The sequence below is a fragment of the Gorilla gorilla genome, chromosome 19, assembly GCF_029281585.2.
Source record: "Gorilla gorilla gorilla isolate KB3781 chromosome 19, NHGRI_mGorGor1-v2.1_pri, whole genome shotgun sequence".
In the NCBI taxonomy this organism is placed as follows: domain Eukaryota; kingdom Metazoa; phylum Chordata; class Mammalia; order Primates; family Hominidae; genus Gorilla; species Gorilla gorilla.
This window is the reverse complement of record NC_073243.2, coordinates 25,456,947-25,475,826: the sequence shown is the minus strand read 5'-3', so window position 1 is coordinate 25,475,826 and position 18,880 is coordinate 25,456,947. Positions and strand designations below refer to the sequence as shown.

The 18,880-nt window shown below is 49.8% G+C and overlaps 1 protein-coding gene across 1 annotated transcript in view; it reads left to right on the top strand.

Moving 5' to 3' along the window:
* Positions 1-1,526: 1,526 nt before the first annotated feature.
* The window catches only part of GAS7 (growth arrest specific 7), a 289,087-nt gene continuing 271,733 nt past the window's right edge, over positions 1,527-18,880 (top strand). Inside the window, exon 1 of the mRNA XM_031003186.3 lies at positions 1,527-2,236. Coding sequence (XP_030859046.1) covers positions 2,054-2,236 — 183 coding nt within the window. The 5' untranslated portion in view covers positions 1,527-2,053. The remainder of the gene's footprint in view (positions 2,237-18,880) is intronic.

The following is an 18,880-nucleotide window of genomic DNA, read 5'->3' as shown; positions in this document are numbered from 1 at the left end:
AAGACTTTGCAATTGATGGACTATTACAAATAATCTGCATGTGTCACTTTGCCCATGGCCAGAGAACAGATGGAGGCTGCTCAGGTGAGATGGCTTAGCTGCAGACTAGGGCTCAATAGTGACTCTTAAAGCCTGGGCATGAGTATTTTTAAAAAGTTGCATAATGACTGTAATGTGCAGCCAGGATTGAGAACCATTGAACTAGGTGAAAGTCTCTGTGCCAGGGTCTGATTCAAAGCATAGACAGGTGCGCAAGATCTTCAGGTTCTTGGAGCCCGGCCTGACTGGTTTTGTAATGGATATCTAGGCAGGCATAGTAAGAGGTGAAGCTAGAGGAGGCGTTGTGGAGGGCCTGAAATGTACAGGCAGAGAAGTTTGTACCAAATTTAAAAGGCAATAGGGAGCCACAGGTGACTGGGGGAGGGGGGAAGGAGTAGACAGAGGTATACAGGCGTATTAAAGGGTCCAGCTTTTTTTTTTTGAGACGGAGTTTCGCCCTTGTTACCCAGGCTGGAATGCAGTGGTGTGATCTCCGCCCACTGCGACTTCCACCTCCCGTGTTCAAGCCATTCTCCTGCCTCAGCCTCCTGAGTAGCTGGGATTACAGGCGCCCGCCACCACGCCCGGCTAATTTTTGTATTTTTAGTGGTGATGGGGTTTCACCTTGTTGGCCAGGCTGGTCTTGAACTCCTGACCTCAAGTGAGCCATTCGCCTCAGCCTCCCAAAGTGCTGGGATTACAGGCGTGAGCCACCGCGCCTGGCCGAGTCCAGCTATTTACAGGCTAAAAAATGTACTTTATTTTATTTCTTTAAAATTTTTTATGGAGTAGACTAGCAAAGAAACCAAGCTTTCTTTTACTTCTGTACGGTCAGTTCAAGGTCAACATTCTGCAGCACTCAGGTTCACTGGTCCCTGGGGAGCAGGGACTGGCCCAAATGATCTTTGTAGTACCTGGCACATCGCATGGAACATGGCAGCCTCCTGGTAATGTTTGTTGACTGACTACATGAGTGTAGACTCTTTAGCCAACCCATCTCGATTTCGGGAGGGCTGGTACCCTGGGCCGGCCTTCCCTCTGCAAGTAAAAGCATTGGTGCTGTTCCTCTCACCGTTCGCCTTTCCTCCATTTATCCCCATCGACTGTTTCCAATTCTATCAACTCCGACCCCGTCTCCTCTCCATTCGGTCCCTCCAGTGTGCCACGCTGCCACCAGGCTGCTGGGCTCAGGCGCCAGGCTTCAAACCTGTCTTTCACCCATTGTTCAGTTTCCGGTGAGACAAGTTCAACCCCAGGTTCAACCACTACAATGACAACCACAAACGATCCCTCGCAGACACCTCGAAGAAGCCGCCCGCACGCCACGGGCCGCCAGGCCTACAAAGCAGGCACAGAACAGAGGGGCGTTTCCATTCCCGCGCTCCCCGGCGGTGGGGGCGCGAGTGGGAGCCCCTCTCCCCAGTGACAGGCCCCTCTGCGAGGGAGCGCGCAGCCCTCCGCGGGCGTGGCCGCCCTGGCCCCGCCCCGGCCCGCCCCCTCGCCAGTGAGCTAGCCCCCGCCCGGCCACCCGGCCGCCAGCCCTTCTCCACGGCCGCCCGCCGCTCCCTCCCGCGCCGCGGAGTCCTGCCGCGGGGGATGCTCCGGGTCCCACCTCCCGGGGGAGTTGCGCATTTCCGCGCGCCAGGGCGGCCCCGGCCCCGGCCAGCCCTCGCGGCGGCAGCCCGCGTTCCGCGTTCCCGGGAAGTTGTCTCCGGAGCCCGCGGCGCCTGGGTCTCCTCCCCCTGAGCCCCGCCCCCCAGCCCAGAGCTAGGATCCGCGAGCTGCCCGGCCCGGGGGCGTCGCCGCTCGCTCTGCGAAGCCAACGAGTCTCCGCTTCCCTGCGCGGAGCGCGCGTCCCCCGCCTGCCCGAGGACCCCCGCGCACCCCAGAGACGGCGCGCGCCCAGAGCGCGGGAGCCCGGAACGCCGGGCGCCTGAGACCCCGCGGAGCCGCTGCCCAGCCCGTGGGGCTCGGCGGGAATGCAGGCTGCGCTGTGAACCCGGGCGCCAAGGCCATGTCCGGCGCTCGCTGCCGGACCCTGTACCCCTTCTCCGGGGAGCGGCACGGCCAGGGGCTGCGCTTCGCCGCGGGCGAGCTGATCACGCTGCTGCAGGTCCCGGACGGCGGCTGGTGGGAAGGCGAGAAGGAGGACGGGCTCCGTGGCTGGTTCCCGGCGAGCTACGTGCAGTTGCTGGAGGTAAGGGGCGAGGGCCGGGGCTGTAGGAGCCGGGGCTGCGGTCCTCGGTGCGCTCGCGTACCTGTTGCCCGTTCCGGGGATGCCGCAGCGTCCCGGTCGGAGGGGCGCCCCGAGGGGCAGCCCTTGCCGGCGCGACCTGTAGCTCCACGCTCCTGGGGGGCAGCGACGGCAGCGGGCGCCCCTCGGGGCGTGGGCAACGCGGACTCGCGGGGAGCTTCCCCCTTGCGCCGGGCCTCCGGAGCACACCGTGGCTGCTCTGAGGAAGCAAGAACTTGTTGCCTGTGTGAGTTACGGAGCAGGCGGGAGCGTTCCCGGCAGTGGCAGGGGCCAGTGAAGGGTCTGGCGGTCTTGGGAAGAGGCACGGAGGATCAGGGGTCCGAGAAAGTGGCACCGACTCGGTCCCGCAGCCCCGCGTCTCCACCCCGGAGTCTAGAGCCTGATGACCCGTGGACGGTCGTGCTGCCTTGGGTCAGGCTGCCTGGCCGCCTCGGGGCCACCCACTTGCTGGTCAGCCGAGCCTGCTGGCCACCAGCCCGAGCCCCCTCAGCAGGCTTGATCCTGGGGTGCCGTAGCACCCCCCGCCACTGTCCGCTCCCCTGGTCCAGCTCCCTGAGGCTAAGGCTCAGAACCCGAAAGTGGCTTGTTCCTGGGGTTCTGGCCTGGCCCCAGGGCTACACAGGACCTGCTGAGGCAAGGCGGCTGGCTGTTTATTGTCTATGTGACAGGCTGTCCTCTAATCACTGAGCTCACAGTCGCAGCCTGAGTGAGACCCGAAGTTTCTAAAGTCCTTTGTGTGTGGGGGGGTGACCTTCCAGGACATCCCCTTTACTAGAAGCCCGCCTGCCCCCAGGATTCTTGTAAAGACTAAATTAACAGTTACCTTCAATTGTGTCAGTATTCCTAAACATTCTGGTAAAACACTGCCGGAAGAAATCATGGAGGCTGAATTTATTTATAATTTAACTATTGACCTACTTCACAGAGAACAAAGTAGCAAATTTTGACTGAGAATGCTCAGTGCAATTCATCGGGGGGAAAAAGAAAGAAAGAAGTGAAATGGTTACAGGGTGAGTCCGCCTGAGGATGTATCCTGTGGCAACATTGTCAGCAAGAGCCTGGCCTTATAAAAGTACATTAGATTGCTTTCAGGTCCAGAGAACAACAGAATCTCTCCTAAAGGCATCAGTAGCATTTGAGCAAAGTTTAGGGGCTGCTGGAATGAGCTTTCATGGGCTGTCAGCAGAGTATGTTGCAGGAACCCTCTTGGTTCTGTATCTGGAGAATCCGGAGATGCCCTACTTGTAGGAGAGGCTCAGGTGTGCCCTGCCCTGGCTTTTCCAGTTCCTTTCCCGAGATTCGCATGTAAAAGAAAGCGAACGTATTGCTTCTTACATGAGAAGCAAGGGGCCTCCTTGTTTCTAGCTTGAAGCCCTGGGATAGATACGTATTTTGGGAGTTCTTCGGGTGGTCACCCTTTTCCAGGAAATTCTGATGTGGAAATTTGGCTGATGGATGTCTGTCCGGTGAGGAGCATCCCTGGCTGGACTGAGCCAGCTGTGTTTTGTGTAGGGGTGAGGCTGGGTAGGTGTTAGTTAGCAAGAGTGGAGTGCTGCTTTTTCTTCCGGGAAAGGGACGATGGACCAGGGCCAGGGGACAAGTGGAATTAACAACCGGGACAGTTTTGGGTGTGTCTGTCCCATCCTCTGGCATATACAAAGGTAAGAGATCTCCGGTGTCTCAGGGCCTCTCAGACCATTCCTGACTAGTAACTTGCAACAGAAGCATCCATCTGCGTGAGCAATACTTCTGAGCACCTGCTCGGCACAGTATGTGCACATTATCACCAGTTCCCTGACAGCTCTGTGAAGGGTGAGGTACTTCCCCCATTTTATAGACAAGCAAGCTGAATATGAGAGAGGCGAAGTCAGCTCCCCAACTAGTAATGCTTGCATGTTTTGTTAGCAGCTCAGATGGCTGAGTATCACCCCCTGCGCCTGTGCCTTTTTTAAACATGATAGCCCGGGCTCAACTATGCCAAACAGCGTGTGAGCGAAGGGTCTGGATCCATGGGGAAAAGGGGCATGCGCAGCCCCTGAGGTCAGCATGTTGGTGACAGCACTGCGAAGAGGAGGCTGAACCTCTAGGGCTAAAACGAGGACAGCTGCATCCAGGAACAACTTGGAGGATCTTCCCTGCTAACCCCAAAGTGTGACTTTACTCAGAACCAGCTGGGGGTCTTCCCACAGCGGGCCCGAGTCCTGTGTCCTAAGTACTGGGTGGGACTCTTCTCAGGGCCAAAGCAGATGCAGTTTCAACAGGGGGGCATGTGGGTCAGGTGCTTGGCATCTGGGAACCTCCTACATGAGCAAGTTGGACCTCAAGGCTGAAGGCTAGGTAGAGATAGAGGACATGCAAGCTGAGTTGCTTGGGATGGGGTGAGTCCTGAAGGGCAGACTCAGAGAATGCAGAGTTCCCCAGGCTGGTGGGTAGACTGGCCGGCATCCGGACTCATGAGACTAGAGAGGGGGCCCGTAGATACTGGAGAGGGCGAACCTCATGAGATGTCAGCCAATGTGGTGCTGTCACTGAGCTTGCTTGGGGGCATGGAGTTCAGAAGGCCAGGGCAGCTGTTGGAGAAACAAGTACAGACAGATGGACTGTACTAGCCTCCTGGGCTAGGGATGGGATTGTGGGTACACAGATGAATATGGCATCTCTAATGTGCTCCCTACTCCAGCAGAACTTTCACCCTGATAGAAAGAGTGATACTAGGAAACCCCATCTTGGTGGAGGGGAGGGAGGCACTGAATACTGTGTGCACACTGGATACTTCCCAAGGAGATCTTCCTTGTTCAGATGAAGCAAGGGGAACCGAGAGACCCAGCCTTTGCAGGAAGCATACACGGGGGAGGGGAGTTGGGAGCTAACTCCAAGAGAGTCACCAGATCTGACCCAGTGGCCAGCTAGCCTTGGGAGGAGACCAGCTTGGAGGAGGTCTTGGTTTTTGGGGCAATCTCTTTGGTCAAGACTCCAAGGAAATGGTATAGCACATACTTGGCTTCCAGAGAGCAGCTTCCAGGAAAACCTCAGCACAGGCAGGGAAGTGTAGAGGTCTCTGGTAGGCCCAAGGACTCTGGCCACAAGGGTTCTTCCTACTCAGGGGGTGGTGCAGCTCTTCAAAGGATGGGCAGAGGGAAACACCTACCTCCAGAAAAGGAATAGGCCTTACAGCCAAGGCCCACAGCTGGTTATTAGATAAAATCAACTAGAAAAATCTTTCCTGAGGGTTTCTTCTGCTATGACGAGGGACAGGAATTAAGAAGTCTTTTTTTTTTTTTTTTTTTTTTTTGAGACGGAGTCTGGCACTGTTGCCCAGGCTGGAGTGCAGTGGCGTGATCTCGGCTCACTGCAAGCTACGCCTCCCGAGTTCATGCCATTCTCCTGCTTCAGCCTCCCGAGTAGCTGGGACTACAGGCGCTTGCCACCACGCCCAGCTAATTTTTTGTATTTTGAGTAGAGGTGAGGTTTCGCCATGTTAGCCAGGATGGTCTCGATCTCCTGACCTTGTGATCCACCCGCCTCGGCCTCCCAAAGTGCTGGGATTACAGGCGTGAGCCACTGTGCCCGGCTGAGAAGTCTTTTTAACATCATTTGAGAGATATGGTAGAGGAAGAGACCTGAGACCAGAGATAGGAGCTGTGGGAGCATGTTCTGCCAGCTCCAAGCTAGGCCTGAGATTGCCTCCATAGACCTGGGAACCCCACATGTGGGAATATTTCCACCAGCTTTCTGGGGTACATCAAGGCTGAGAAATAGCTCCTGGGGAAGGTGGATAGAGAAGCCTAGATCTCCATCCTGGGGAAAATTTGGAGAGAAAGACATGGTACCAGGACAAGCCCAGTGGCTGGACAGGTCAGTGGTTGGAGGGTTTAATAGGGTCCAGGAATTCCTGTGGCCTGTACTTTCCTTGAATGGAGAGAAGAAATTAGGGACCTGGGGAATGTTGTAAGGCATCTACAAAACTTCCCAGAGCTTTTGGGAAATAATTCTGGGGGACAATGGGATTGGAATGCAAACAAAATAGAGCTTTCTTTGAACTAGGTGGTATTCTTAGAATCCAGGATCTGGCTGGATAATCTGGACCTTTTCTCTTTCCTAAAAAGAGCCTTTTCCTTTCTTTCTGGGTTACTAACAGGATATGACACTGTTTGCTAGCAAAACTAGAATGGCTGCTGAGGGTCACCGTTAAACTTGATTTTTTTCACTCTACCCTTTGTTCTCCCGTTTTGGGTTCATGCAGTTGTGCTGCAGGAGTTGATAAGGAGTGTCTGTGGGAGAGAGTGGGCTGTGCTATGGATAATTAAGGAATGATGTTTTATCTATTGCCATGTAACAAGCCACTCCAAGATTTAGTATTTCAAAACAACAATTTCTTATTATCTGGCATGGTTTTGTGGATTGACGGGGCTCAGCTGGGTGGTTCTTCTGCTGGTCTGTCTCAGTGTCTCTCATGCAGTTGCAATCAGATGGTGGCTGGGGCAGAGTCTTGGAGGCTCAACTAGACTGCAGCCTCCAAAATGTCATCTTCACTCACCTGTCTGGTGCCTTGATGTTCTTCCATGTGGCGCCTTTCTCCATGTAGTGTTTCATTCTCCAGGGCCTTTCCACATGGCCTTTCTCTTCAGGAGTTATGTGGTAGCTGGCTTCTAAGAATGCAAAGGCATACATTGCCAGGCCCTCTTAAGGTCTAGGCCCAGAACTGGCATATTGTTTCTGCCACATTCTATTGGGAAAGTAGTCACAGGATCTGTCCAGAGTCAATTTGGAAGGGAGGTGGGTACAGGTGCGGTTATGAGGGAGGTATGATTCATCGAGGGCCATATTGCAGACTAGCTCCCTCAGAAGGCTAGGGAGAACATACATGGGACAGATGATCCATTAGTGAGGAGGTAGTGCCGGGCCAGACTGATGAGATAGAGAACCCCAAGAGGGAGGTAAAATGCAGAGACTTGGCAGTTCTACCTCTATCGCAATCCTTGGAGGGTTTTTTTTTTTTTTTTTTGACTCTAGAGGTTTCTTTCTAAAGGCCACGTGATAAATGATGCAGCTGGAATTTGAAATCAGATTTGCCTGGCTCTGGGCCTGTCCACTAAGCCATTGACATACCAGTCCAGCTTTTTTTAGGCCAGGGCTGTTCAGTGCTGATGATTCATAGACATAGTGGATCTGAGCTCCCTGACATCTAATAGATGTTTGCTATATTACACAAATTGATTTTAATACAGAGCCTTTTCCTTTCTTTCTGCAACATGAAAATCACCCAAAATGAGTGTGACCTTGTCCCTCATGCTAGTATTTTTCAGTCAGTCATCAACTCTGTTTACAAAAGGTGTAATTAGGGCTTGTGGCTCGGAGGGGTGGGTAATTGTGACTGAAAAGACCAGCGTGCTTTCTGACATCTTCACTAAATCACCCTCCTCCTTGGTATGGGGGCTGTGGCCAGTATTTGTAGCTCCTGGTGTTAGAAAATGACCTTTGGCCCACCACTCTGTCAGCCTCAGCTCAGAAGGAACCACCTCCTTTGTCACACTTGTGTGCTGGACTGGTCAGTGGCTACCCCACAGGACTTTAAAGCAATGAGCGAGGCTTATGGATTGAGTGGATTCAGGGCATTTTCACAAAAGTTCCCTTAGCAACAAGTCGGCGGGAATCCCTGACATCTGTTCACTACTCTGTGGATCCCTGATGTCTATTACCACCTAGAAACATGAATGAGAGGCTGACCTTCACGTACTCTTCTCAGTCTGGAAAAGCCCAGCTTTTTTCTGATGGTGTGGTAGACCTTGTCTGTGAACACGGATACTGATCCTCACTTCGCTGGTGGAAGAAAATGTTTTTGGTAAACCAGGAAACCTTGTGTACATGTAAGGTATTTTGACTATTATCAGGCCAGCCCAGGGGACTGTGCTGTCTTATTACTCACAGCAGCAAGGCGACACATGACAGGCTTTCTAACAAAATGTCAGGAGGGATTCCTCTGTATTTAAATGCAAAATTAGTATATTTCTCTGTCTCCCTGCAATGGCGAGGCTTCTGGGGTGGTATTTATGCCTATGGCAAGAAGAAGAAGTGGCGGCTGGCAGATCTCTCTGGCTTTTCCTTGGCTGACCAGAACATGTTGTGACATTGTGAAAGTTTAGTTGCAGTAGGTATATGAACTGTGAGAAGTTTTTGAGGAGTCTTAAGAGGACCCACCCACCTCCTTTCTTCACGTTTTCTGTCTTCCCTACCATCTTTAAGAATTTGTTTTTAGTTTAACTTCGTAGTTCTCCGTCTACTACTCTTCTTGAGCTTGGAGCTGGTTTTCAGATTCAACCCCTAGGTACTCAAATTTCAATGTCAAAACTAAACTCATCATCTCTCTCCTCTTTTTTTTTTTTTTTTTTTTTGAGATGGAGTCTTGCTTTGTTGCCTAGGCTGGAGTGCAATGGCATGATCTCGGCTCACTACAACCTCCGCCTCCTGGGTTCAAGTGATTCTCCTGCCTCAGCCTCCCGAGTAGCTGTGATTACAGGCTTCCACCACCATGCCTGGCTAATTTTTGTATTTTTAGTAGAGATGGGGTTTCACCAGGTTGACCAGGCTGGTCTCGAACTCCTGACTTCGTGATTCACCCGCCTCAGCCTCCCAAAGTGCTGGGATTACAGGCGTGAGCCACCGTGCCCAGCCCTCTCTCCTCTCCTTACTGCCTTTTTTTTTTTTTTTTTTTTTTGACACAGGGTCTTGCTCTGTTGCCGAGGCTGGAGTACAGTGGCATGATCATGGCTCACTGCTGCCTTGACCTCCTGGGCTCAAACGATCCTCCAAGTAGCTTGGACTATAGGAACCTGCCACCATGCCTGGCTAATTTTTGTATTTTTTGTAGAGACAGGGTTCCACCATGTTTCTCAGACTAGTCTCAAACTCTTGGGCTCAAGTGATCCTCCCACTTGGCCTCCCAAAGTGCTGAGATTACAGGCATGAGCCACCGTGCCCAGCCTCTTCACTGCCTACTGTTCCCGACCTCTAAACCAAGCTTGTGGAACATGTGGCCCAGGATGGCCTTTGAATGGGGCCCAACACAAATTTGTAAACTTTCTTTCTTTTTTTTTTCTTTTTTTTTTTGAGACGGAGTTCCGCTCTCGTTGCCCAGGCTGGAGTACAATGGCGTGATCTCGGCTCATTGTAACCTCTGCCTCCTGGGTTCTAGCGATCCTCCTACCTCAGCCTCCTGGGTAGCTGGGATTACAGGCATGCGCCACCACACCCGGCTAGTTTTGTATTTTTAGTAGAGGTGGGATTTCTCCATGTTGGTCAGTCTGGTCTTGAACTCCCCACCTCAGGTGATCCACCTGCCTTGGCCTCCCAAAGTGCTGGGATTACAGGCGTGAACCACTGTGCCCGTTCTTAGGTTTGTAAACTTTCTTAAAACATGAGGGTTTTTTTTTTGTGTGTGTGAGATATATATTTTTTAGCTCATTAGCTATAGCAGCGTTAGTATATTTTATGTGAGGCCCAATACAATTTTTCTTCTTTCAATGTGGCCCAGGGAAGCCAAAAGATTGGACACCCCTGTTCTAAACTTTAGTGAATGTCACCACCATCTGTCCACCAAGTTCCCTGATATCTCTCCCCTTACCTTTTGTCTCCTGTTCAGTAGGTTAGCAAGCCTCGTCCCTTCCCTTCTTCCTTAGAAGCATTTCTTTTTTTTTTTTTTTTTTTTTTTTTTTTTGAGACGGAGTCTTGCTCTGTCGCTCAGGCTGGAGTGTAAAGGCACGATCTCGGCTCACTGCAGCCTCCACCTCCCGGGTTCAAGCGATTCTCCTGCCTCAGCCTCCTGAGTAGCTATTACAGGCACGCGCCACCACGCCCGGCTAATTTTTGTATTTTTAATAGAGACGGGGTTTCACCACGCTGGTCAGGCTGGACTCAAACTCCTGACCTCATGATCCGCCCGCCTTGGCCTCCCAAAGTGCTAAGGTTACAGGCATGAGCCACTGCGCCTGGCCAGAAACATTTCTTAAAGCCTTCTCCTTCTTAACTTGCGTTGGCAAATCTTTTCTGTAAAAGGCCAGGAAACATTGTAGGCTGTGTGGGCCATGAGGCAAAACTGAGTTACGGCTGCATCGGTGTGATCTGTAGTGCGCCAGAGGCAGTGACAAGCAGTGAGAGCATCCCATATGGTCTCTGTCACAACTAATCCACTCTGCTGCTGTAGTGCAAAAGCAGCCAGAGATAATCCGAAAGCCAACGGGCGTGCCTGTGTTCCAATAAAACTTTATTTATGGACTGAAATTTGAATTTGTTATAATTTTCATGGGCCGTGAAGTATTCTTCTTCTTTTGATTTGTTTTCAACTTTTTTTTTTTTTTTGGGAGATGGAATCTTGCTCTGTTGCCCAGGCTGAAGTGCAGTGGTGTGATCTCGGCTCACTGCAGCCTCTGCCTCCTGGGTTCAAATGATTTTCATGCCTCAGCCTCCCAAGTGATTGGGACTATAGGCACCCGCCACCACAGCCGGCTAATTTTTGTATTTTTAGTAGAGATAGGGTTTTGCCATGTTGGCCAGGCTGGTCTCCAACTCCTGACCTCAAGTGATCCACCCTCCTTGGCCTCCCAAAGTGCTGGGATTACAGGCGTGAGCCACTGTGCCCAGCCAGCCATGTGACTATTTGGGGGAAAATAATTTGAGGCTGAGGGGGACTGCAGATGCACATAACCCTGCATAACCCTGAGTAGAGGAGTGTGTTTGATAAACCTGGGACAGCCAGAATATTCCAGAATGGTTAGAGTGGCAAGTAGGGGGAGAGGGGTTGGGGGTGTGCCGGGGAAGGAGATAGAACCTGGGGAGTTGGGTCATTTTCTAAATGCAGTGGAAAAGCCTTTGGTTTGATTGAAGCGGGTGGCATCTTCGGATGCATTCTGGAAAGCTCTTCTAGACTGCGGGGTGGAGAATGGATTTGAAGAAAACAGGGAGGGGAGGCAAGGAGACCAGTTGGGAAGCTCAGAGCAGGGTGGTGGAAGTGGAGATGGTGAGAGGTGGGTGGATTTGGAATGTATGTTGCAGGTAGTGTCAACAGGTCTTGCTGGTGTGTTGATTGGAGGGAGTAAGGGAACCTCAGGGGGTCTCACTTCTTGCAGGTCACTTGTAATGCACTTTTTCCCTTTTGTATTTTCCCCATCTGTCCATCCTTTATTCTGCCACTAGAAATCTCTTCCCAAAAAAGGGAGGTAAAAGGCAAATACAAATTTGGAAAAAGTTCCTTAATGTAGAAAGTGCTTTTATAAATTAAAACAACAAAACCCAAAACAAAGAGGAACATATCAGTATAAGAATGGGCAAGGAACTTGGGTAGACACTTCATAATAAAACATATACAGGCTGGGCATGGTGGCTCATGCGTATAATCCCAGCACTTTGGGAGGTTAAGGTGGGCAGATTGCTTGAGCCCAGGAGTTCAAGACCAGCCTGGGCAACATGGAGAAACCCAAATTTTTTCTCTACAAATACAAAAAAATTAGCTGGGTGTGATGGTTCATGTCTGTAGCCCCAGCTACTCAGGAGGCTCAGGTGGGAGGATCGCTTGAACCCGGGAGGTCAAAGCTGCAGTGAGCCAAGACTGCACCACTGCACTCTAGCCTGAGTGAAAGTGTGAGACTCTGTCTCTTAAAACAAATGAACACACACACACACACACACACAACCATATAAAAAGTCCTCAACTATTTAGTCTCGCCAGTGATCAAATAATTGCAAATTTAATTAAAAAACAGCTTGAAGACAGAAATATGTAAAAAAAAAAAATGGTATTGGCAGGGTGTAAGGAAATGGTCCTGAGCTTCCTGAAGGACCATTTGGCACTATACCTCCAGAACGTTAATAAGTACATGTTCTCTGTCCCAGCAATTCCACTTCTAGAAATTTCTTCTCAGGGAGCATCTGATATATCAGGCAAGCTGTAGATATCAGCGTATATTATATCACAGCCTCTGATAGCACAAGATGAACAACAACCTCGATGTACACCAGAAGGAACTAGTTAAAATCAGGTTTACCTGTGCTTAGCACAAGGTCAGAACATGCAGAAGGGGTTCAGTAACTATATTGAAATGGATTTTTTTTTTTTTTTCTTGAGGTGGAGTCTTGCTCTGTCACCCAGGCTGGAGTGCAGTGGTGCGATCTCGGCTCACTGCAGCCTGTGTCTCCTGGGTGCAAGTAATTCCCCTGCCTCCACCTCCCGAGTAGCTGGGATTACAGGTGCCTACCACCATGCCTGGCTAATTTTTCTATTTTTAGTGGAGATGGGTTTCACCATGTTGGCCAGGCAGGTCTTGAACTCCTGACCTCAAATGATCCACCTGCCTCGGCTCCCAAAGTGCTGGGATGAAACTGAATTTAAAAAATAAAAATGTTGGTTAATGATGCTAAATGTCTTTGTGGAGCTAGCATAGTTCACATTTCTCCTCACAGTGAGGCAAAAAGAGATGGTGTGTCCAGAAATGAATTACTTTTCAAAGGTGGGAACTGTGTACCAAACATTCTGTAAGTATCCTTTTGTGGGAAGAATAGGTAGAAGGAATACATGCTGGCCCGGGACCGCATTCTTATAAATATCCTCAGTAACAGCAAATCTTTGTCTTTTGAGGGGTGGATTTGATTTTTTTTGGAAACAGCCAAAATTCATTCAAAGCCAAGTCTGGTGTGTCTGTTCATGTGACTGTCTGTCTGTCACCTTGTGGCAAATAGGATTTAAGGCAGCTTACCAAAAAGCATACGGTACAAAAAGATAAAAGCATAAACACATGAGGAAATCTGTGGAAAAGAAAAAATCAGATGACTCCAGAGTGAAGTTTGATGAGCAAAGAGAGTAACTGAGTTAAGTAATGCTGTTCAGGGCTGAAAAAGAGGTCCTACCTTAAAGTAATGATGAATTTGAGCAGTGAATGAGGAGTAACAGAAATATTCTGAAAAAGGTAGCATTGTGGGGGTGTGTGCTATATGGGTCAGGATGGGTTACTTTATGCCACCACAGCAATCTCAGTGGTAAAGCAACATGGGTTTGCTTTTTGCTCAAGTTGTAAGTCTATTGTGAGTTGGTCTGAAGCCGCAAGACCTCCAGGACCCAGGATGATGGAACGCCCAGTGTGTGGAATGCTCAGGGACTGTGTCAAACAGCACATGGTTCTTAAAGCTTTTGCCCAGGAATGACACATGACACTTCTGCTGGTATTTTATTGTCTAAAGCACAGCCACACCTAACTTTAAGACAGTGAAAAAATACAATCCTGCCGTGTGTTTGGAAGGAGAAAAGGAACAAACTGAATCTAGGTGGATGGCCCTGTTGACCACCACATGGGTAACCACTCATGGGGACACCCCAGTTCCTGTCTGTTTCAGTTTCAGCATTTTATCACCGCACCTAGAGCAGTGCTTCTCAAACTGAATTCAGTGCTGCTACAGCAAAGTGGTTTCTGCTTTTTTTTTTTTTTTTTGGAGACAGAATCTTGCTCTGTTGCTCGGCTGGAGTGCAGTGGCACTGTCCTGGCTCACTGCAACCTCTGCCTCCCGGGTTCAAGTGATCCTCCTGCCTCAGCCTCCTGAGCAGCTGGGATTACAGGCACCCACCACACCCAGCTAATTTTGTATTTTTAGTAGAGATGGGGTTTCACCATGTTAGCCAGGCTGGTCTTGAACCCTTGACCTCAGGTGATCCGCCCACCTTAGCCTCCCAAAGTGCTGATATTAAGGCATGAGTCACCGTGCCTGGCCCAAAGTGGTTTCTTAAAATGAATTCCCTGGATCTTGTTGAATACAAATTCTGACTCAGGAGGCCTGGGATGGGGCCTGCCATCCTGCATGTCTGACAAGCTTCCAAGAGATTCTGCAGAGTCCACAGTGCACACTTCAGCAGGTGCCCTTAGCTCCTGAGAGCCATGGCTACTCTTTCAAATTGGCCTCTTCCCTCCCACAAGCTATCCTAGCGTCTTGTACACTGCTGGGCACACTAGTAGATACTTGGTCTATACTTTTTGAACAAATGTGGTCATTTTCTTTCTTTTTTTTTTTGAGATGGAGTCTTGCTCTGTCACCAGCCTAGAGCGCAGTGGCACGATCTTGGCTCACTGCAACCTCCACCTCCCGGGTTCAAGTGATTCTCCTGCCTCAGCCTGCTCAGTAGCTGGGACTACAGGTGCACGCCACCACGACCAGCTAATTTTTGTATTTTTAGTAGAGATGGGGTTTCACCATGTTGGTCAAGATGATCTCGATCTCTTGACCTCATGATCTGCCCTCCTCAGCCTCCCAAAGTGCTGAGATGACAGGCGTAAGCCACCATGCCTGGCAAAATGTGGTCATTTTCTAATACCAGACTCCCTGTGTTTTGTGTGTGTGTGTGTGGTTAGTACATCTGTCACAACCTTGGGTTCAACAAAAATACGTTTTTCTATTTGAGCAATTACTATAAGCCGTGGTTCCTTCAGGGCTCAGCAGATACAGTCAAAGCCTGGAGCTGAGGTTGGTGGCTCTTCTACAGGGAGGCCTTGGTATGTGCTGTCCCCTCCAGGGTGACTTGGGCAGGTGACCACTTTCAGGAGACCTCAGGTTCACACTTAAGGTTTTCTGTTGAAACCATCCAGACGTTTAAGATTCTTCATTTTTTCTCAGATGCCTCAATTCCTCCTCCCGTCTCATTTGCTTGTCAAATGCACAGAGAACTCTAGGGTTAGTCAACAAAAAACTAATTAAGTTGTAAAAATTCTTTTGAGATGCTATTTTAAAAATTCCACAGAAATGAGTCCTTGTCCTAATTCAATCATGAGAGAAGATCTTTATTTTAGCAGTGGCTCATGGAAGAGTGTCATTGAGCCATTTTTTAAAATTTTTTATATAATTAGGAATAGAAATAAGAAAACTTAACTTTGAATTATTTAGTTTAAGTCTGCTGCTCTCATTTAGCAAGTGTTTTATTGATAAATAGCTACAAACATTCATCGTGCATGGAGGGAAAATACAACCATGTTCAGTGGTAGTTGGTAATCAAGGACGTGTGCAAAACAAAATCTTTTCTGGAGTTTGGTCTAATATAGTCTTTGTTTTTTGTTTTGTTTGAGACAGTGTCTTGCTCTGTTCCCCCAGGCTGCCGTGCAGTGGAGTAATCTCCACCTGCCAGGCTCAAGCCGTCCTTCTACCTCAGCCTCCTGAGTAGCTGGGACCACAGGGGCATACCACCATGCCTAGCTAATTTATTTTTTTGGAGAGACAGAGTCGTGCTATGTTGCCCGGGCTGGCCTCAAACTCCTGGGCTTAAGCTGCATAGGTTTGCTTTTTGCTCATGTTGTAAGTCTATTGTGAGTTGGTTTGAAGCCGCAAGACCTCCAGGACCCAGGATGATGGAACGCCCAGTGTGTGGAATGCTCAGGGACTGTGTCAAACAGCACATGGTTCTTAAAGCTTTTGCCCAGGAATGACACATGACACTTCTGCTGGTATTTTATTGTCTAAAGCACAGCCACACCTAACTTTAAGACAGTGAAAAAAATACAATCCTGTCGTGTGCTTGGAAGGAGAAAAGGAGCAAGCTGTATCTATGTAGATGGCCCTGTTGACCACCACATGGGTAACCACTCATGGGGACACCCCAGTTCCTGTCTGTTTCACTGTTTCAGTTTCAGCATTTTATCACCTCACCTAGAGCAGTGCTTCTCAAACTGAATTCAGTGCTGCTACAGCAAAGTGGTTTCTGTCTTTTTTTTTTTTTTTTTTTTTTTTGGAGACAGAATCTTGCTGTGTCGCTCGGGCTGGAGTGCAGTGGCACTGTCCTGGCTCACTGCAACCTCTGCCTCCCAGGTTCAAGTGATCCTCCTGCCTCTGCCTCTCAAAGTGTTGGGATTATAGGCATGAGCCACTGTGCCCAACCCAGTCTTATATTTTCATATTATAAAGAAGGCTTTGGGCCGGGCACGGTGGCTCACGCCTGTAATCCCAGCACTTTGGGAGGCTGAGGTAGGTGGATTACCTGAGGTCAGTAGTTCGAGACCAGCCTGGCCAATGTGGTAAAACCCAGTCCCTACTAAAAATACAAAAAAAATTAGCCTGGCTTGGTGGCACATGCCTATCTATAATCCCAGCTACTCAGGAGGCTGAGGGAGGAGAATTCCTTGAACCCAGGAGGTGGAGGTTGCAGTGAGCCACCGAGATCGCACCACTGCACTCCAGCCTAGGCAACAGAGTGAGACTAGGTATCAAAAAAAAAAAAAAAAAAAAAAAAGGCCTTTGAATACGTGGGGCCTGGCTTCTGGTGTAGGGACATCAGAGCCTAGCTGTACAATATCACTATACATGGTGTGAGATCTGTGCTTCTCCAACATGAATGGGTGTGCGTATCACTCGAGGCTTTTGTTAAAATGCAGACTCTGGCCACGCGCAGTGGCTCACGCCTGGAATCCCAGCACTTTGGGAGGCTGAGGCAGGCGGATCACAAGATCAGGAGATCAAGACCATCCTGGCTAACGCAGTGAAACCCCGTCTCTATTAAAAAAAAAAAATACAAAAAATTAGCTGGGCACGGTGGGCGCCTGTGGTCCCAGCTACTCGGGAGGCTGAGGCAGGAGAATGGCGTGAACCGGGAGGCGGAGCTTGCAGTGAGCTGAGAATGCGCCACTGCACTCCAGCCTGGGTGTCAGAGCGAGACTCCGTCTCCAAAAAAAAAAAAAAAAAAAGCAGACTGATTTAGTAGTCTGAAGTGGAAACCTGAATCTGAAAGAAAAAACCAAACTCTCTGCTCACACTCCACCCTGTTTCTCCACACTCACACAGCACCAGACACTTCTGTGAGTCGATTGGGGGTGGCGAGTGTTTTCCCACACCCACCAGGCGGTTCTTCAGTGGACACCAGCTGGACCTCGTATATTTCTATTGGGTTGTGACATTGTCTACCTGGTGTTGGAGTCAAATCCTACAGGCTGAGAGCGCAGTCCCACAAGAGTGCCCCACTTCATATGTCAAATAGTGTCACTTATATTTCTGATCGACCGGCTGTAAATTGGGGTTCCCACTGCTCCCTGCTTGGGTTTGATTAATTTCCTAGGATGGCTCACAGAACTTGGGGAAACACGTTTACTGGTTTACTATAAAGGATACAGATGAACAGCCAGAGGAAGGGGTGCATTCTGCAAGTTGAAGAATTTTTCTAAGTTTCCCAGGATTGCTCTGAGGGCCAGGAGAAGCTGGGAGAAGAGCTTGGCACCTTGTACACACTCCATAAGTGGAGTTCATATTTCTGCATGCTCTAGTGATCATAGTTGAATGCTGGGGGCTGCCTGTTCAATGCCAGGGCATATGGGGGTAGGGGTGTGCAGCTTCCACACCCTCTCTGGACTCTCCTAGCACCTCCATGTGTTCAGCAACCCAGAAGCTTATCAAATCTTGTTCAAGAGTTTTTATAGGCTGGGCAGGGTGGCTCATGCCTGTAATCTCAGCCGAGGAAGGTAGATCACCTGAGGTCAGGAGTTCAAGAACAGCCTGGCCAACATACAAAACCCCGTCTCTACTAAAAATACAAAAATGAGCCTGGTGTGGTGGCAGGCGCCTGTAGGCTCAGCTACACAGGAGGCTGAGACAGGAGGGTTGCTTGAACCCGGGAGGTGGAGGTTGCAGTGAGCCGAGATCACACCACTGCACTCCAGCCTGAGTGAGACACAGCAACACTCCGTCTCAAGAAAAAAAAAAAAGAGTTTTTATAGAGCTTGGTCTCCAGCCTCCCATGGCCCCCCTTTTCCTGGAGGTCAGTAGGTGGGGCTCAAAAATCCCAACGCTCTAATCCTCTAATAACTTGTTCCTGGTGACCAGCTCCAACCTGGGCTATCTGAGGGCCCCCACCCTAAGTCACCTTATTAGCATCCACTGAAGTGTGATCAAATGGGCTCATTATGAATAACAAACAACATTCCTATCAGGAAATTCCAAGGGTTTGAGGAGCTATGTGGCAGGACCTGGGGACAAGGACCAAATATATTTCATATTACACCACACTGGGATTCTGCATTTCCCGCCAGCTCCCAGGTGATGCCACTGCTTCCAGTCTGCCGGCCACAATTTGAGTAGCAGGGCATTTGAATACCCTTAGGGGTTTTCAGTTTGTCTGCAAGACTTGTTAAATCCTGGAATTAGATTGGATTTAGTTTACTTTCATTCTTTCTCTTTAAAAGTGGATTATATGAGGCTACGCAGGGTCATGGAAAGAACACAGGTTTTGGAATTAGATCTCTGTGAGTATATTTAATCCGAGGACAGAGATACGGTGGCTGGTGTTCCTGTTTGACCAGAGGAGTTTCCTTGATCACGAGGTGGAGGTGGGCCTCAGGGACGCTTTCCTGGGGCCAATGCCAGGAGCCTGGCTAAGGAGGAAGTGCAGGATTCAGCCGCTGGAAAGGCTGAGGGGCAGGGTCTGGACTGCAGTATGAACCAGGACGATGGAGAGGCAGCCAGGGATGGTCTTGCCAGATGCCAACAGTGTTAGGAAAAACATATGCAACGGGGACATGGTCTCTACATCTTGAGACAGTTTATCAGTTCCAAGGGGATAACTGGTTGTTTTGTGTGGTT